The sequence below is a fragment of the Ambystoma mexicanum genome, chromosome 7p, assembly GCF_040938575.1.
Source record: "Ambystoma mexicanum isolate Mex_15411 chromosome 7p, UKY_AmexF1_1, whole genome shotgun sequence".
Lineage (NCBI taxonomy): Eukaryota > Metazoa > Chordata > Amphibia > Caudata > Ambystomatidae > Ambystoma > Ambystoma mexicanum.
Genome location: NC_090939.1, coordinates 19,413,926 through 19,429,843, shown reverse-complemented (window position 1 = coordinate 19,429,843; position 15,918 = coordinate 19,413,926). Strand labels below are relative to the sequence as shown.

At 51.1% G+C, this 15,918-nt stretch overlaps 1 protein-coding gene across 2 annotated transcripts in view; it reads right to left on the bottom strand.

Moving 5' to 3' along the window:
- AGPAT3 (1-acylglycerol-3-phosphate O-acyltransferase 3) overlaps positions 1 to 15,918 on the bottom strand; it is a 660,566-nt gene that overhangs the window by 362,875 nt on the left and 281,773 nt on the right. For both annotated transcript variants that reach the window (XM_069635675.1, XM_069635676.1), the window contains one exon: positions 3,940 to 4,167. In XM_069635675.1, the coding sequence (XP_069491776.1) occupies positions 3,940 to 4,117 (178 nt within the window). In that variant the 5' untranslated portion in view covers positions 4,118 to 4,167. The remainder of the gene's footprint in view (positions 1 to 3,939; positions 4,168 to 15,918) is intronic.

The following is a 15,918-nucleotide window of genomic DNA, read 5'->3' as shown; positions in this document are numbered from 1 at the left end:
TCCCTTCGTTGGCCAATCACAGAAGATCCTGGGAGACAGAGTGGAATCTGAATGGGATCCGTCATCTTGCCAGAGAACTGCAACCACTGCATCTTGAGGACCCATTGCAGGGATCTCACGCGCAACCTGGCCTCTGGCACCAGAAAAATGCAGGATGCCAGGAGGCCAAGCAACCTTAAGAATTTGAAAGCCGGGAGACTCTGGGCATGTTGAAACTTTTCCACCATCTGCACAAAGTGATGAGCCCTTACCTTGGGAGGCACACACTTCCCCAAGGATGTGTCTAACACAGCCCCGAGGTACTGGAGCTGTTGGGAAGGTGTCAGATGCGACGACTTGAAATTCAGGGATAAGCCCAGCCTGTGGATGGTGCGGCAGGTGAGACCGAGATGAACCAGCGCTTGCTCGGGAGAGCGTGCCTGGATCAACCAATCGTCCAGGTAGGGATAGACGTGATTCCCCCCCACTCCCTCGCCTGAGGTACGCAGCCACCACCACCATTAGCTTGGTGAAGACCCTCGGGCGGAGGTCAATCCGAGCAGCAGGACCCAAAAATGAATGTGAGTCGCCAGCCGCAAGACCTCAGGTACTCTGTGCGCAGGATGAATCAGCACATGAAAGTAAACATCCTTGAGGTCCAGAGACACCAACCAATCCTGAAGTTGAAGGGCCTGGAGGACTTGAGAAAGAGTGACCATCTTGAACTTGTCCTTCCTGAGAAGATAGTTCAACCAGCACAAGTCCATGATGGGTCTCAATCCCCAGTCTTTCTTTGGGATCAAAAAAGAAGGGGAATACCATCCCTTGTTCCTCTCCGCTACAGGAACCAGTTCTATAGCGCCTTTCTCCAGCAGGCTCAAAATTTCCTGCGCAAGGATTGGATAAGGAAGCTTCAAAGTGTTTCCACGGTGGATGGTCATGAGGCCGCTGAAGAAAGGGAAGGCAGCCGTGGGCTATGGTATCCAGAACCCACATATCTGAAGTAATGGCAAGCCATTCTTAGAGATGCTGAGACAGTCTGCCCCCAACCAGCGAACCGTGGGACATGGCCTCAGGACTGTTTGGAAGCAGCTGCGGCAGCGCCTGAAGGCAAAGAGGCAGCTGCATGAGGGTTTTTGGCACCTTGATTTCCCCGACCACCACAGATACTTTTTTCACTGGCCCCTTTGACTGGCTGCCCCTCTCGTTCTACCAAAGGCAGAGTAGTAACAAAAAGAACCTCCCCTCCACTGCTGTACCCTAGGACGAAAAGGCGGAAGTTGACGCACTGCAGCGCTTAAAGATTTTGCTGCAGCTTTTGAGGTCTGCGACCGCTCAAGGCTCTCGTCAGGCTTGCTGCCAAACAAATGTGTGCCATCAAAGGGCATGTTCAGATGACCGGCCTGCACATCGGGAGCAAATCATGACTTCCGCAACCACGCAAATCTGCGTATAACGGTGCTTGCAGCCATGGACCGGCTAACACTGTCGCCCGTATCCAAACCAGACTGAAGGGATTCACACATGACATCCTTGCCGTCCTGTACGAGAGCAAGGAACCCATCCCTTTCTTGCCCCTCGGAATATGATCAGCCGCTAAAGAAACAATTCCACAGAGTGTGACACAACCATGCTAAGGCGTTGGCTGATTTCAAGGCCATGCTCCCAGCAGAAAATACCTTCCGGGCCCAATCGTCGAAGCGCTTGTCGTCCCTATCCGGAGGGATGGTAGGGTACGCCGCCTGCCTCGAGGTGGCCGTAGCCACCTGAACCACCAAACTCTCGGGAGTGGGGTGAGTAGATAAATAGCTGGGGTCGCTAACGGAAGGGCAGTATTTCTTGGTCAAAGACTTAACAGCCGGAAGAGATTCCGAAGACTGCCAAGCAGCTGCCACCCTTTTCTGTAAGGCAAGATGAAATGGCAAAACCAGGTCAGAGAACAAACCTTGATGCAAGATATCCGTTAGATCATCCTGCACAAAGTCTTCAGGAGGGCTGGACCAGCCCAGCTACTCAGAGACCCGCGCCATTAGCCTCCTGTATGAAGACTCTGCATGAGCCCCAGGCTCAGGTCTACCAAATTCCACTTCCGGGAAAGTGACCAACCCACTGGCATCATGGAAGGTCTGCCTCAACTCCTCCAACTGACTGTCTCCAGAAAAATGTGGAGCTTCATCAAGTTCACCAGGGTCCTCAAACTCAGACCTTTCCTCCTCTTCATAAATGTCAGCCAGAGGAAGTTGAAACCCAGGTCTGGTGACAGAAGAGGGCCTGGAGTCCAAAACTGGCCTCACAGACTTTGCCGTAGCCTTCCTTGGAGGATCCTTAATATCCGGGTACTCCAAAGTCAAATTTAGAGAAAAAAAACCCCAAAGGCGCCGAAAGTTTCGGCACCTAAGGCTTCGGCGCCGAGAGCATTGATGCCGGCATCGAGCCCTCAGTAGGTAGCTGTGGTTTCGCTGGGAACGAGGACCGAGACCTAGAGACCCGTCTCTTGTAACTCTTCGAATCCTTGTCCGTACGGGACCTCAAAGGCTCCCAATGCGAGTCAGTTCGTGTACCCGAGCCCGGAGGCGTGCGAGCCACGGTACGAGACCAATCTTGGCCGGCTTCGTGAGACGGCACGACCAGACCTGTGCCCCGCAATTGAAAAATCACTAACATTTTTCTTTAAACGAAGCCCATTCCTCTGGAGTCTAGGACTTCGTCGGGCATGCGACCTTCCTCGAGGCACCATCCTCCGAGGAGGACGGGGAAGGAGACCGGTGACAGCGCTTCCTAGAGTTCCGGGACGAGGAGGAAGAATGGCGGGAACCACTCCGGGACCGAGATCCCCAGGACTCCTTCCGACGCTGAGTCGTCCCTCGAGTCATCAGTGGAGACCCCCTTGGACTTAGATTTGGACTTTCGGGACGTAACAGGCTTAGAGCCCCTACCTACCTGGAGCTTCCCCTTCTGCTCCCGCAAGGCCTTGGCTGTCAGCAACAGGCATTTCGAGCAGTCATCAGTGTCGTGCGACTAGCCCAGGCACCACAAACAAATTTGTTGGGGGTCGGTGAGCAACATTTTCGACTTGCGGTCCCAGCAGGTGAAGTAACGCGTTCACAGAAAAAACGGAACTGAGGCTACAGGCGCCATGCGTCCTATTTATAACATGCAGTGACGTCGCCCTCGATGGAGGCCTTCGAGGGACATTGACCCGACGTCATCGACGCAGAACGCCCTCTGCCGAAAAAGTTTCCGAAGTGCACAGCTGTGGACATTACATATCAAAGATGTGGAATACGTTGGAGGACACAATCCATTCGAAATGGGCCTTTGTACAGAGTGACTAGATTTCCAGTTTAACGTTGCAAGCATGAGCAGCGGCAGGATGGTGTATGAGTGTGTGTAACGCAGGGCCACTATTCACCTATAGAGTGATCTGCAGCATTGGACAGTGACGACATCCTTCATTGGACCAGGTTGATTATGTTCAATAAGAGCGTATGACATCTGAGCTCCAGGAGAGGTGCTTTCTACAGCTTCACATTTACTGTTCAAAAGCAATGTCAGGCAGTTGATATTGTGACCACAAACAGCCTTTACAGCTTCTGAAGAGCCAATGTAACCTGAACTTGGACTATGCGAGGTGACACGCACATTTGCGGTGAAAATAGATGCTATTTTGAGGTCACTTGAATTCCTAGCTGCTCGGAATGCGTCAAATGTTGTGTGGGTAAAGGAGCATGGTGCAAGCTCTGCTTCATGATACCAGTGTAAACTGGGCATTTTAAAGTAGATCAAGCAAGTCCACGTAAGACTGACAGGAAGACAACACCCTACATACACCATATAGCTTTACACACAACTATTAAGATCAAAAGTGGTGAGAAAGATGAGCTGAGAAGGCAGTAACTTCATTTCTCTTGCGTCCCTTACACACTTCATAGTCCTAACCAAAGGAAGGGAATTACTCACGGCTCCAGAGGGAGTAGGCGAGGCGGCAATTTAAGCGCCGGTAGAGATGTCTGTTGATTGGCCAGATGAGCATTGTGCATAGCTGGATGAAGTTGATGATCAGTCCGCTCACCACAAAAACAAAGCCGATGAGGAGATGCGCAACGGACTGTGTCTTGAAAAAGGCGAGGAGGCCCATGACGAGGCCCTCAGTACCGCTTGCAGGGCCCGTCACTCAGAATCACTGTCCTGCAGAGGTACGGAGGAGAGAAGCAAGTCCATTATACAGTTGCAAGAAGCAGCATACGGTCCAAACAGGATTATACAAAACTTGTCCATTCCACACAGCAATGCACAATTTCGCTATCAAGAGTAAACAACCCTTCTGGAAGGAGGTGCAACGGGCACAAGACTAGGCGTACGGGAAAGGGGGAAGTAGACCTTCGGAACAGATACTAATGGGCCTGAAGGAAGGGGGGGCAGCGGGGGAACCCAACAATAGAGAAAGGGCTAGAGTGGTTCTAATCCTGGCAGCAATGACGCGGATGGCGCAGGAATGGAAAAGCGGGAATATACCTACAACCCAAGATTGGCTAGGTATAGTGTGGGACACAGTGGCCCTGTAATGGGCGACATACGCCATGACTGGGGTAAAACGCTAGCCTTCCTCAAAGACTATTAAAGGGTGATGTGGTGTCCCCAACACCTCAGACTTCTGGACTTGCAACTAACACTTAGAATCAGCACAAGCAAAATCAACACTGGAAATAATGAGAAGATGCCCTGGGGGGAGGGGGTAATCGTTGGGGAAATATTACATGCTGAAAAATGTATAGAAAAGGTTTTTAAAAAAAGAAAAAAAAGAGTAAACAGAAAGAGGCCAAGACTGTCTGCAGCAGAAAGTATATACAACTGTGCCAAGAGGTTCTCACACCAGGAGTACCAGGTATACCCAACCTAAAGGTTGTTCTACACCTCACAAGAGTGGCCCAGGTGCTCCCTGGGAGTGTACAGAATTACTCAAAGATCGTCCCCAGGAAAATATATCATGGTACCTTGACTATCCCTGGCAGACTTCTAGGGAGGGGTGACCAGACTATCCCCAGAAAGAGTATACAGGACTAGGGTACCTGGACTTTCCCTTGCAGGCTTCTAGAGGGGTGACCAGGCTATCCCCAGCAAGAGTATACAGACTATGGTACCTGGACTATCCCTAGCAGGCTTCTAGTGGGGTGTCCAGACTCTCCCCAGCAAGAGTATACAGGACTAACTGAACTATCCCCACCCCACTATCTAGTTGGGTGACCAGACTATCCCCAGAAAGAGTATACAGGACTATGGTACCTGGCCTATCCCTAGCGAGCTTCTAGTGGGGTGACCAGACTATCCCAGCAAGCAAAGAGTATACAGGACTATGGTACCTGGACTATCCCTAGCAGGCTTCTAGAGGGGTGACCAGACTATCCCCAGCCAGGGTATACAGGACTATGGTACCTGGACTATCCCTAGCAAGCTTCTAGAGGGGTGACCAGACTATCCCCAGCCAGAGTATACAGGACTATGGAACCTGTACTATCCCTAGCAGGATTCTAGAGGGGTGACCAGACTATCCCCAGCAAGAGTATACAGGACTATGGTACATGGACTATCCCTAGCAGGCTTCTAGAGGGGTGACCAGACTATCCTCGCAAGCAAGTGTATACAGGACTATGGTACCTGGACTATCCCTAGCAGGCTTCTAGAGGGGTGACCAGAGTATCCCCAGCCAGAGTATACAGGACTATGGTACCTGGACTATCCCTAGCAAGCTTCTAGAGGGGTGACCAGACTATCCCAGCAAGAGTATACAGGACTATGGAACCTGTACTATCCCTAGCAGGATTCTAGAGGGGTGACCAGACTATCCCCGCAAGCAAGAGTATACAGGACTATGGTACCTGGACTATCCCTAGCAGGCTTCTAGAGGGGTGACCAGACTATCCCCGCAAGCAAGAGTATACAGGACTATGGTACCTGGACTATCCCTAGCAGGCTTCTAGAGGGGTGACCAGACTATCCCCGCAAGCAAGAGTATACAGGACTATGGTACCTGGACTATCCCTAGCAGGCTTCTAGAGGGGTGACCAGACTATCCATCAAGCAAGAGTATACAGGACTATGGAACCTGTACTATCCCTAGCAGGATTCTAGAGGGGTGACCAGACTATCCCCAGCCAGAGTATACAGGACTATGGTACCTGGACTATCCCTAGCAAGCTTCTAGAGGGGTGACCAGACTATCCCCAGAAAGATTATACAGGACTAGGGTACCTGGACTATCCCTAGCAGGCTTCTAGAGGGGTGACCAGACTATCCCCAGCAAGAGTATACAGGACTATGGTACCTGGACTATCCCTAGCAGGCTTCTAGAGGGGTGACCAGACTCTCCCCAGCAAGAGTATACAGGACTAGGGTACCTGGACTATCCCTAGCAGGCTTCTAGAGGGGTGACCAGACTATCCCCAGCAAGAGTATACAGGACTAGGGTACCTGGACTATCCCTAGCAGGCTTCTAGTGGGGTGACCAGACTCTCCCCAGCAAGAGTATACAGGACTATGGTACCTGGACTATCCCTAGCAGGATTCTAGAGGGGTGACCAGACTCTCCCCAGCCAGAGTATACAGGACTAGGGTACCTGGACTATCCCTAGCAGGCTTCTAGAGGGGTGACCAGACTATCCCCAGCCAGAGTATACAGGACTATGGTACCTGGACTATCCCTAGCAGGATTCTAGAGGGGTGACCAGACTCTCCCCAGCCAGAGTATACAGGACTAGGGTACCTGGACTATCCCTAGCAGGCTTCTAGAGGGGTGACCAGACTATCCCCAGAAAGAGTATACAGGACTAGGGTACCTGGACTATCCCTAGTAGGCTTCTAGAGGGGTGACCAGACTATCCCCAGCAAGAGTATACAGGACTATGGTACCTGGACTATCCCTAGCAGGCTTCTAGAGGGGTGACCAGACTATCCCCAGCCAGAGTATACAGGACTATGGTACCTGGACTATCCCTAGCAGGCTTCTAGAGGGGTGACCAGACTATCCCCAGCCAGAGTATACAGGACTAGGGTACCTGGACTATCCCTAGCAGGCTTCTAGAGGGGTGACCAGACTCTCCCCAGCAAGAGTATACAGGACTATGGTACCTGGACTATCCCTAGCAGGCTTTTAGAGGGGTGACCAGACTCTTCCCAGCAAGAGTATACAGGACTAGGGTACCTGGACTATCCCTAGCAGGCTTCTAGAGGGGTGACCAGACTATCACCAGCCAGAGTATACAGGACTATGGTACCTGGACTATCCCTAGCAGGCTTCTAGAGGGGTGACCAGACTATCCCCAGCCAGAGTACACAGGACTATGGTACCTGGACTATCCCTAGCAGGCTTCTAGAGGGGTGACCAGACTATCCCCAGCCAGAGTATACAGGACTATGGTACCTGGACTATCCCTAGCAGGCTTCTAGAGGGGTGACCAGACTATCCCCAGCCAGAGTATACAGGACTATGGTACCTGTACTATCCCTAGCAGGCTTCTAGATGGGTGACCAGACTATCCCCAGCCAGAGTATACAGGACTATGGTACCTGGACTATCCCTAGCAGGCTTCTAGAGGGGTGACCAGACTATCCCCAGCAAGAGTATACAGGACTATGGTACCTGGACTATCCCTAGCAGGCTTCTAGAGGGGTGACCAGACTATCCCCAGCAAGAGTATACAGGACTATGGTACCTGGACTATCCCTAGCAGGCTTCTAGAGGGGTGACCAGACTATCCCCAGCCAGAGTATACAGGACTATGGTACCTGGACTATCCCTAGCAGGCTTCTAGAGGGGTGACCAGACTATCCCCAGCCAGAGTATACAGGATCATGCCCAGAATGCACTTGGCTGCATAAATAACTGTTCCCAGCAGATTTAAACAAAACTATCCCAGGCACCCACAACCTTACCCCCAAACACCACTGCTGTCCTTGGCTAATTAAGACAAGAATGCCTGCTGCCTAACTGTGCCTAAACTGTCACCTGCCACAGAGAGGGAAGTGCCAGAGAGTCAGTTACAAGGCAAGAGGTAACAGTCTGGCAGAGACCACTTGGTGGAGAGTGGTCTCCTTACACCAAACATTCACAAGTCCAAGCTGGATCTTATTACATGTTTGCAAGCAGAACTCAGATACACAGTACTAGTAGAACGTCATGCTACAGACAAGAGTGAAGAGATGTGTTCTCACTCACATTTATACGAGACATGATGCAGTATATGTATTTCGTATAGATAGCCTTCTGTTCTTGTGATTATTTTCCAACTGTCTAAAGTGGTCACAATTGTTTAGATTCCATAATATCTTTCATTGATTAGTAGAAAAAAATAATGTATTTATCATTTTCAGATTAACACAAGACAAGAAGGTAATAGCAACAGCGAAGGCACGAGCATGTCATCAAGCACAATAAATAAGAATATCTGCAATTATAACAAGGAGCGAGTCCGCAAGCCGAGTGCACCATGGGACCCGGTCCCTCCCCCAGATCGCATGCCCCTCCCTAGGTAAATAACATGCGACTCTCGTGCAGATCAACCAGAAATCCTTACAGCATGCTACTCTGGTGGCGTCCCTCTGCAAGTATGCCCTCAGTGGGCTGTGTGCGGATGAGCATTCTCGAGGTGTCCTCCTGCACATTACACCATGCCAGGCCGCATAGCCATTTTTGAGTTGTTGGAGATGCGGCCCACCAGTGGAGTGCGACTGGGCATCTAGCCAAGATCAGGTTCATAGCCACAAATCCGCATTGACCACTGGGTACGTTCCCAACAGAAACCAATAAACAGGTTTTTCTAGCCAGACTAATGTCAACCTTCAACATGTCCAATTTTAGCAACCACCTCAAACCAAAACTGTGCCACCCCAGTGCAACCCCAAGCCATATGTATGAAATCAGCCCCTTCCATCTTACACCTTGGGCACAACCCTGAGCCGAGGGGTCACATTTCCGGGTACTGTTTGGGTGTAGCCAACAATGTGCAAGAATTCAAATTGAATGAATTTGTATTTATAGTTCACTAGCAATGGTACCCGTTCTCCGAACGGGTTTGACAAACATAACATTAATTTTTAAAAATGAATGATCCTGCAGGTCGCAGTTCCACCTTAACCTGGCGTGGACGTGGTGCAGTTCGTTGTTGTGCATTGTGGTGCAAATATCTCGGAAATTGTGCATATAATGCATCCTGCAGAATTGAAACGTGGTTTTCATGGTTTAGCACCTTGAGTTTTGTTCCTTGTGTTGGGACCGGTTGAGAACATTTTTCTTTCTCTTCCAGTGAACATGTTTTACGGTTTTGTCAGCAGGCACGATCTCGCAAAAATCCTCTGGAAAGTAATTTCACATGATGTGGTAAACATTTGGAAACTTCTGGAACGCCTTCACCTTCGCCTCTCGGGTCCATTCGCCCCTCATACATTTTTTGTTTCCCTTCCCGGTGAACATGGTTTAGGGCTTTGTCGACAGATCACAAACCCACAAACAAATCTAAACTTTTAATGAAATCTGGGGAAAGGGGTGGGGTTCGCAAATGCCATGTAGCCAGTAATGGCCGGAGGGTCACAAAAGGTAACGATGCAACATTTGGAGCAGATTGGTGAAACTCTGTGGAATTGAATAAGGAACACTTCACGCCACTAAATCTTAACATAAAAGTGTCCACTGTCCTGTATCAAGAACACCTTACTTCTGTCCCTTGCACTAGAAACTAAATAAAGCAGTACTGGTCTGGTCCCAGGAGAATTCTCCTGGCGTTCAGTCTCAAATAAGCCCAGGGGCACGACTCCCTCCACCCCCCCCCAATCCCTGCCAAGTACTGCATAGAGGAAGAGGACTTATCACTTCTTTTGTTTGGGTCCCCAACCTGGGTTTCTCTCCCCTTCTCTTTATGTCCCCTTGGCTGCCTCGCTTGCCAAGTACTGACATGAGGGGGATGGTCCTGGTTTTTGCCTCCTGTACCTTCCAGCCCCTGCGGGTTCCTGTGCCTCTCCCGTCCCCTTGCCCGTTTTCGGTATGAGCGGCCGGTTCTTCCTGGGCTCACTCTGCTACTCCGTATACTGCACAAGCAACTCAGTGCTGCGATTAATCCAATGGTGTCATCACTTCTTTCCCGGCGGTACCCTCTCACCATGTGTTCTAGGAACGGCAGCCGTTAATTGATCCGGACCCTGGGGGCGGCTATATGAGGGTGGATCACCTGGGGGTGGTGTAGGGGGAGCAGCCCTTGGGAAGGGGTCATGACATCACACAACACATGGTAGCCCCCTTCTTTTGGGGGATAACCCTGCCATTGCCCATGCCTTGATGGCATAGTGTCATACCTCCCCGCACCCACCTAGAAAAGATCCTGAAAACACCTTACCAAACTCAAGTCATCAAGAAGTGATTTGCATTGTAAAGTCACTGGAAAGAGGACGTCAACATGGGCGTGCCTGTAACAATATCCCTAACATGGCGTGTAATGTACCCAAAATCCCTCAAGCGTCGAGGTCCCTCCGATTGTATTTTTTCTGCCGTGAGGGAGCCTTATAACTATCATGAGCGAGTAAAGAAATGGGAGCAGTAGTAGTAAGATGTCTATGTTACTTCCATCCGAGCGGGGAGGAAGGGTGGGCACATGTGAATCTAAGCAGATACAATCATCAGAAATGCTATTACGGCAAGTAATGCATGTCTTCTAATGTTTGTTAATCTGCTTAGAATCACATGCTGTGCATAGACTAGCGAGCAGTACCCGGAGTTGGAGGTGGGTTGTGAGAAGGAACAGTAGAAAAAAGATGTCTTAGTACTGCCTGTCCCACCTGGGAGTCAGACCTAGAGAGTGTCTAGGCAACAGTGTTTTGTAAAGGTTTGTACAAAACTCCAGGTTGCCGCTTTGCAAATGGACTCAGGAGGAACATTTGCAATTAATGCTATGAAAGCCCCAGTGCCCAGAATAGAGTGTGCTCTAGGCTTGAAGGGCAGATCTCTCTTGGCAAGAGTGTAGCAGAGTGTGATGCAATTGACGATCCACCTTGAGATGGCTGATTTAGAGTCAGGATCCCCTTCTCTACCAGCTGCCACCTTAATGTAAAACTGGTTCGTCTTCCTTAGTGGTATAGTTCTTTCCAGGTAGTACATGACTGCCCTGCACACATCCAATGTGTGTTTAGGCTTCTTTCTGCCACATTAGTGGGGTTCTGGAAGAAAGTTGGTAGTTCTATTGACTGGAACTTAGAAATAAATTTGGGCGCAAACTAAGGGTGAGTGCGCAGAACCATCTTATCTCTGAATTGTAACAAAAGGGTCTAGAATTGAAAGGGCCTTTAGTTCACCGACTCTCCTCATCGAAGTGACTGCTACTAGAAAGGCGGTCTTTTAAGTAAAAGCGTTGAGACTTGCCTTATGCATAGGTTCAAAAGGAGACCCCACAAGTCTGGTTAATATCACATTTAGGTCCCATCAGGCAGCCGGGTTAGAAATGCGGGGGATGAATTCTCTTAACCCCTACCACCACAACACCTTCTGTTGTGACGTGGTATAGGCTGAGAGTGCAGCTAAGTGAAGCTTCAGGGAATTAAAAACCAGACCCGAGTATAGTAAGTGAGTCAGGCGTAACACAATATGAGTGGGAGAGCAGTCAATGGGATTGATGTTCTTGGATTTGCACCAGTTGACAAAGCGTTTCCATTTATTGGAGTAGCAATGTCTGGTGTTAGGCTTTCTTGCTTCACTAAGTCTTATCCATGCATCTCTGAGAAAGTTGAAGATGCCCGAACACTAGGACCTCAGGAGCCAGGCTGCTAAATTGAGAGTCTGTGGGTATGGATGAAGTGTTTCGCCCTTGTCCTGAGATAGCATGTTGTATGGGCAAGGCAGTTTCATTGGAGAAGAGAGAGACATCTCCATCAGATGGGAGAACCAGTTTTGGCTTGCCCACATCGGGCCACCAATATCATGGTGACTGGTTCCTGGTGCATCCTGTGCACAATCTTGTTGAGTAGGGGAGTCAGGGGAAAAGTGTAAACGCATTTCCCTGACCATGTTATCCAGAGACCATTCCCGTTGGACCAGTTCTGAGGGTAACTGGAGGCGTAATCTTGGCATTGTATGTTCGCCAGAGATGCGAACAAGTCGATCGCTGGGAAGCCCCATTATGTGAAAAACATTGGAGACAATGTTTTTGTGTAGTCGACATTTGTACTGTAAGGGCAATGGAAAATCTCTGCTGAGCACGTCTGCCAGAAGATTGAGTTCCCCTGGAACGTATTGAGACAATAGAAACATCTTGTGTTTGAGAGCCAATTTCCAAATGTTCTTTGACATTTTTGACAGCCCTGGATAGTGAGTGCCCCCTCTCTTGTTCAGGTAGTACATGGCCGTGGTGCTGTCTGTGAGGATCAGTACGGTCTTTCCCTGCAACTGTGTCTGAAAGGCAGTCAGTGCTTTGAATTCTGCTAACAGGCCCAAAAGATTTATGTGGTTGGATGCTACTGCTGGGGACCAAAGGCCATGCACCTTCTGTTGAAGGAGATCAGGAACAAGTTACTTACCTGTAACTGTTCTCCAGCATGTGTCTGGCATGGATTCAGATGCTCATGAATATTCCCCGTCGTCAGGCTGGGAATCCTCTGTAAATATAAAAATCAGTATCAGTTTAGTTTCTGATCAGTCTTTCTTGGTAGTAAACAATCACTGGTCTCTGGGTCATACTGCCCCCAGCCAATGACTGCCCTCTCCCTAAGCCCCGCCCCTGGCAGCCATCCTCAGATTTGGTAGCACGTAAAGTGGCAGTATGACCAAGTGAAGAGCCGCAGAGGGGAAGGAGGGAGGGTTCGCATGTGAATCTATGCCAGACCCATGCTAGAGAACAACAGTTACAGGTAAGTAACTTGTTCCTTCTCCAGCATGAGGTCCAGCATGGATTCACATGCTCATGAATATAAGAATACATAGCAGTACACATGCACAACTACGGGAGGTGGCAAGGCTCAACATTAAGCATTACATAAAACTCAACATTAAGCATCTCTTACCTCCTCACCAGGCTCACCTTAAGCGAACAGGTTGCGCAGCACTGCCTGGCCAACTCTGGACTCCTCCCTGGAATCCCGGTCGACGTAGTAGAATCTCGTTAAGGTGTGAGTCGACCTGCACGTAGCAGCCATGCAGATGTCCAGCAGGGGCCCACCAGAAAAGAACGCTGTGGTAGCAGCGATCGCTCTGGTCGAATGGGCTCTCGGACGGCCGGGCAACGGTCGGTTTGTCAACCGATGACAGTGCATGATGCAGCCGGAGAGCCATCTAGAAATGGAAGCCTTCGAGAGAGCCTTCCCTTGGTTCACAGGTCCAAAGTTCACAAACAGCTGTGATGTCTTCCGAAAACTTTGTTCGGTCCACATAGAACTTCAGCGCTCTAGCTACATCCAGCGAGTGCAAAGTCCTCTCGGCCGGCGACGAAGGCGTGGGGGAAAAAAAACTGGTAACACTAAGGGCTCGTTGAAATGGAAGTCCGACAGCACCTTGGGCATGAAGGAGGGGTGCGTCCTCAGCACCACCCTCGTCTCGTGGAAAGTCAAGTATGGAGGCTTGCAGGAAACGGCCTGAATCTCTCCCACGCGTCGTGCAGAGGTGATGGCCACAAGGAACGCTGTCTTCCACGACAGGAACTTCAACTGAGCCAAATGCAAAGGCTCGAATGGCCGGCCCATGAGCCTGGTCAGCACCACGTTGAGCTCCCACGCCGGGGCTGGAGCCTTCACTGGCGGGAACAATCGGAACAGTCCTTTCATAAACTCCTTCACCAGGCGATGAGACCACAGGGACGACCGTCCTGCAGTTCTGGTGCATCGGGAAATCGCTGCCAGATGCATCTTGATGGAAGCGTGAGCTAGTCCAGCTTTGGCCAGCGACAGTGAGTACAGTAGCACTTGGGGGGCTGTAATCCGTAGAGGGTTAATCTTCTGTGCACGGCACCAGACAGAAAACCTCTTCCACTTATGTCCGTAGCACTGAGTTGAGGACGCCCTGGCCTTTGCAAGAACCTCTCTGCAGTCAGCCGGGATATCGTACCCTCCAAACTCTAGTGCTGCAGGAGCCAGGCCTGCAAGTTCAGCGACTCCGGGTCATGATGAAGAATGGTGCCCCCTTCTCTGGAGAGAAGATCTGCGTCCGTCGAAAGTTTGACTGGCGGGGATTCCGACAAGCCCAGAAGGTCCGGGAACCAGATCAGTCTCGGCCACTTCGGTGCGACGAGGATCATCCTGCACCGGGACCTCTTGAGTTGGTTGAGGAGCCTGAGCAGCAACGGCTACGGCGGGAACGCAGACAGGAACAGGCCGTCCCAGGGGAACGAAAAAGCATCGCCCATGCTCCTCGGCTGGGGGAACCTGCTGGCGAACCTCTGGCACTTGGAGTTCGTCGCCGTCGCGAACAGGTCGATTTGGGGTTTGCCCCATTGCCGGAAGCGATGATCCACTTGATCCTAGTGTAGTTCCCACTCGTGGCACGAGCGCCGATCCCTGCTGAGTGAGTCAGCAATGGTGTTTTTTATCCCTGCTAGATGAAAATGCACCAGGAGCATCCCCTGGACAACGGCCCAGTGCCACAGATCCTGGGCTTCCTTGGACAGGGCTGGGGATCTGGTCCCTCCCTGCTTCCGGATGTAGAGCATTATAGTGGTGCTGTCGGTGAAGATCCTCACCACCTTGCCCTTGAGGGACGGGAGGAATGACATGAGGGCCCAGAACACTGCTCGGATCTATAGTATGTTGATGTGGAGTGGCCTCTCCTCCGGGAGCCACAGGCCTCTCGTGTGAAGATCTCCAGTGTGCGCTCCTTACCCCTCCAGGGAGGCATCCGTCATCACCGTCACCTGGTATGCTGGGGTCTGAGTCTGTGCCCGCGGCGAAATGCGCGCGAGTGCCCCACCATCAAATTGCATGGCGGAATACTTCATTGAGCGAGATCTTGTCCTCAAAGCTGTCCGTCGCTTGTGTCCAACGGGCGTCGAGGTACTCCTGCAGAGGACGCATCCGAAGCCTGCACAGGCGCACCAGATAGATGCAAGAGGCCATCCTCCCGAGAAGGGACTTGATTGACCTCATTCTGGTCACGTCCATGGCCAGCAGACGCTGTACCTTGTCCAGGATCGCCTATGTTCTTTCCTCTGACGGCAAGGCCAACTGCGTTACTGTATCGAGCTTGGCTCCCAGAAACAGCGCGACCTGCGACGGGACCAGGGGGATTTGGGGAAGTTGATGAAGAATCCCAGGTCCGTGAGCAGCCGAACGGTCTTTGCTGCGTGTTCTACGGCGAGTTCCCTTGTCCCTGCTCGGATGAGCCAGTCGTCCAGGTAGGGGTAGACGTGGATCCCCTGCAGGCACAGCCGCGCCGCCACTGGTGCTAGGAACTTGGTGAACACCCTGGGCGCCGACTTCAATCCGAATGGGATAGCCTTGAACTGATAGTGCCGCCCTTGGACTACAAACCTGAAGCTTTCGGTGTCCTTTTAGGATGGGGATGTGAAAATATGCATCTGCCAAATCCAACGACGATAGGTAGTCCCCTTCCTCCAGCTGGCCCAGCACGTGCTGGAGGGTGACCATCCAGATCTTCTGTGCCTTGATGTATTTGTTTAGCTGACGCAAGTCCAGGATGGGACGCCATCCTCCAGTCTTCTTTCTGACGAGGAAGTATCTTGAGTACACTCCGGAGCCCTGGAGCCTCTTTGGGACGAGCTCGATGGCTCCTTTCTTGAGCATCGCCCTTACCTCTAACAGTAGTGGAGGGACGTGGTTTTCCTTCCTGGCCACGGGAGGAATTCAGGGGCACTTTTTTAGAAATTCCAGAGTGTGCCCGTGGGCCAGGGCATCCAGCACCCAATGGTCTGTTGAGATGGACTCCCACACGCTGACAAACTCAGCCAGCCTCCCACCGGG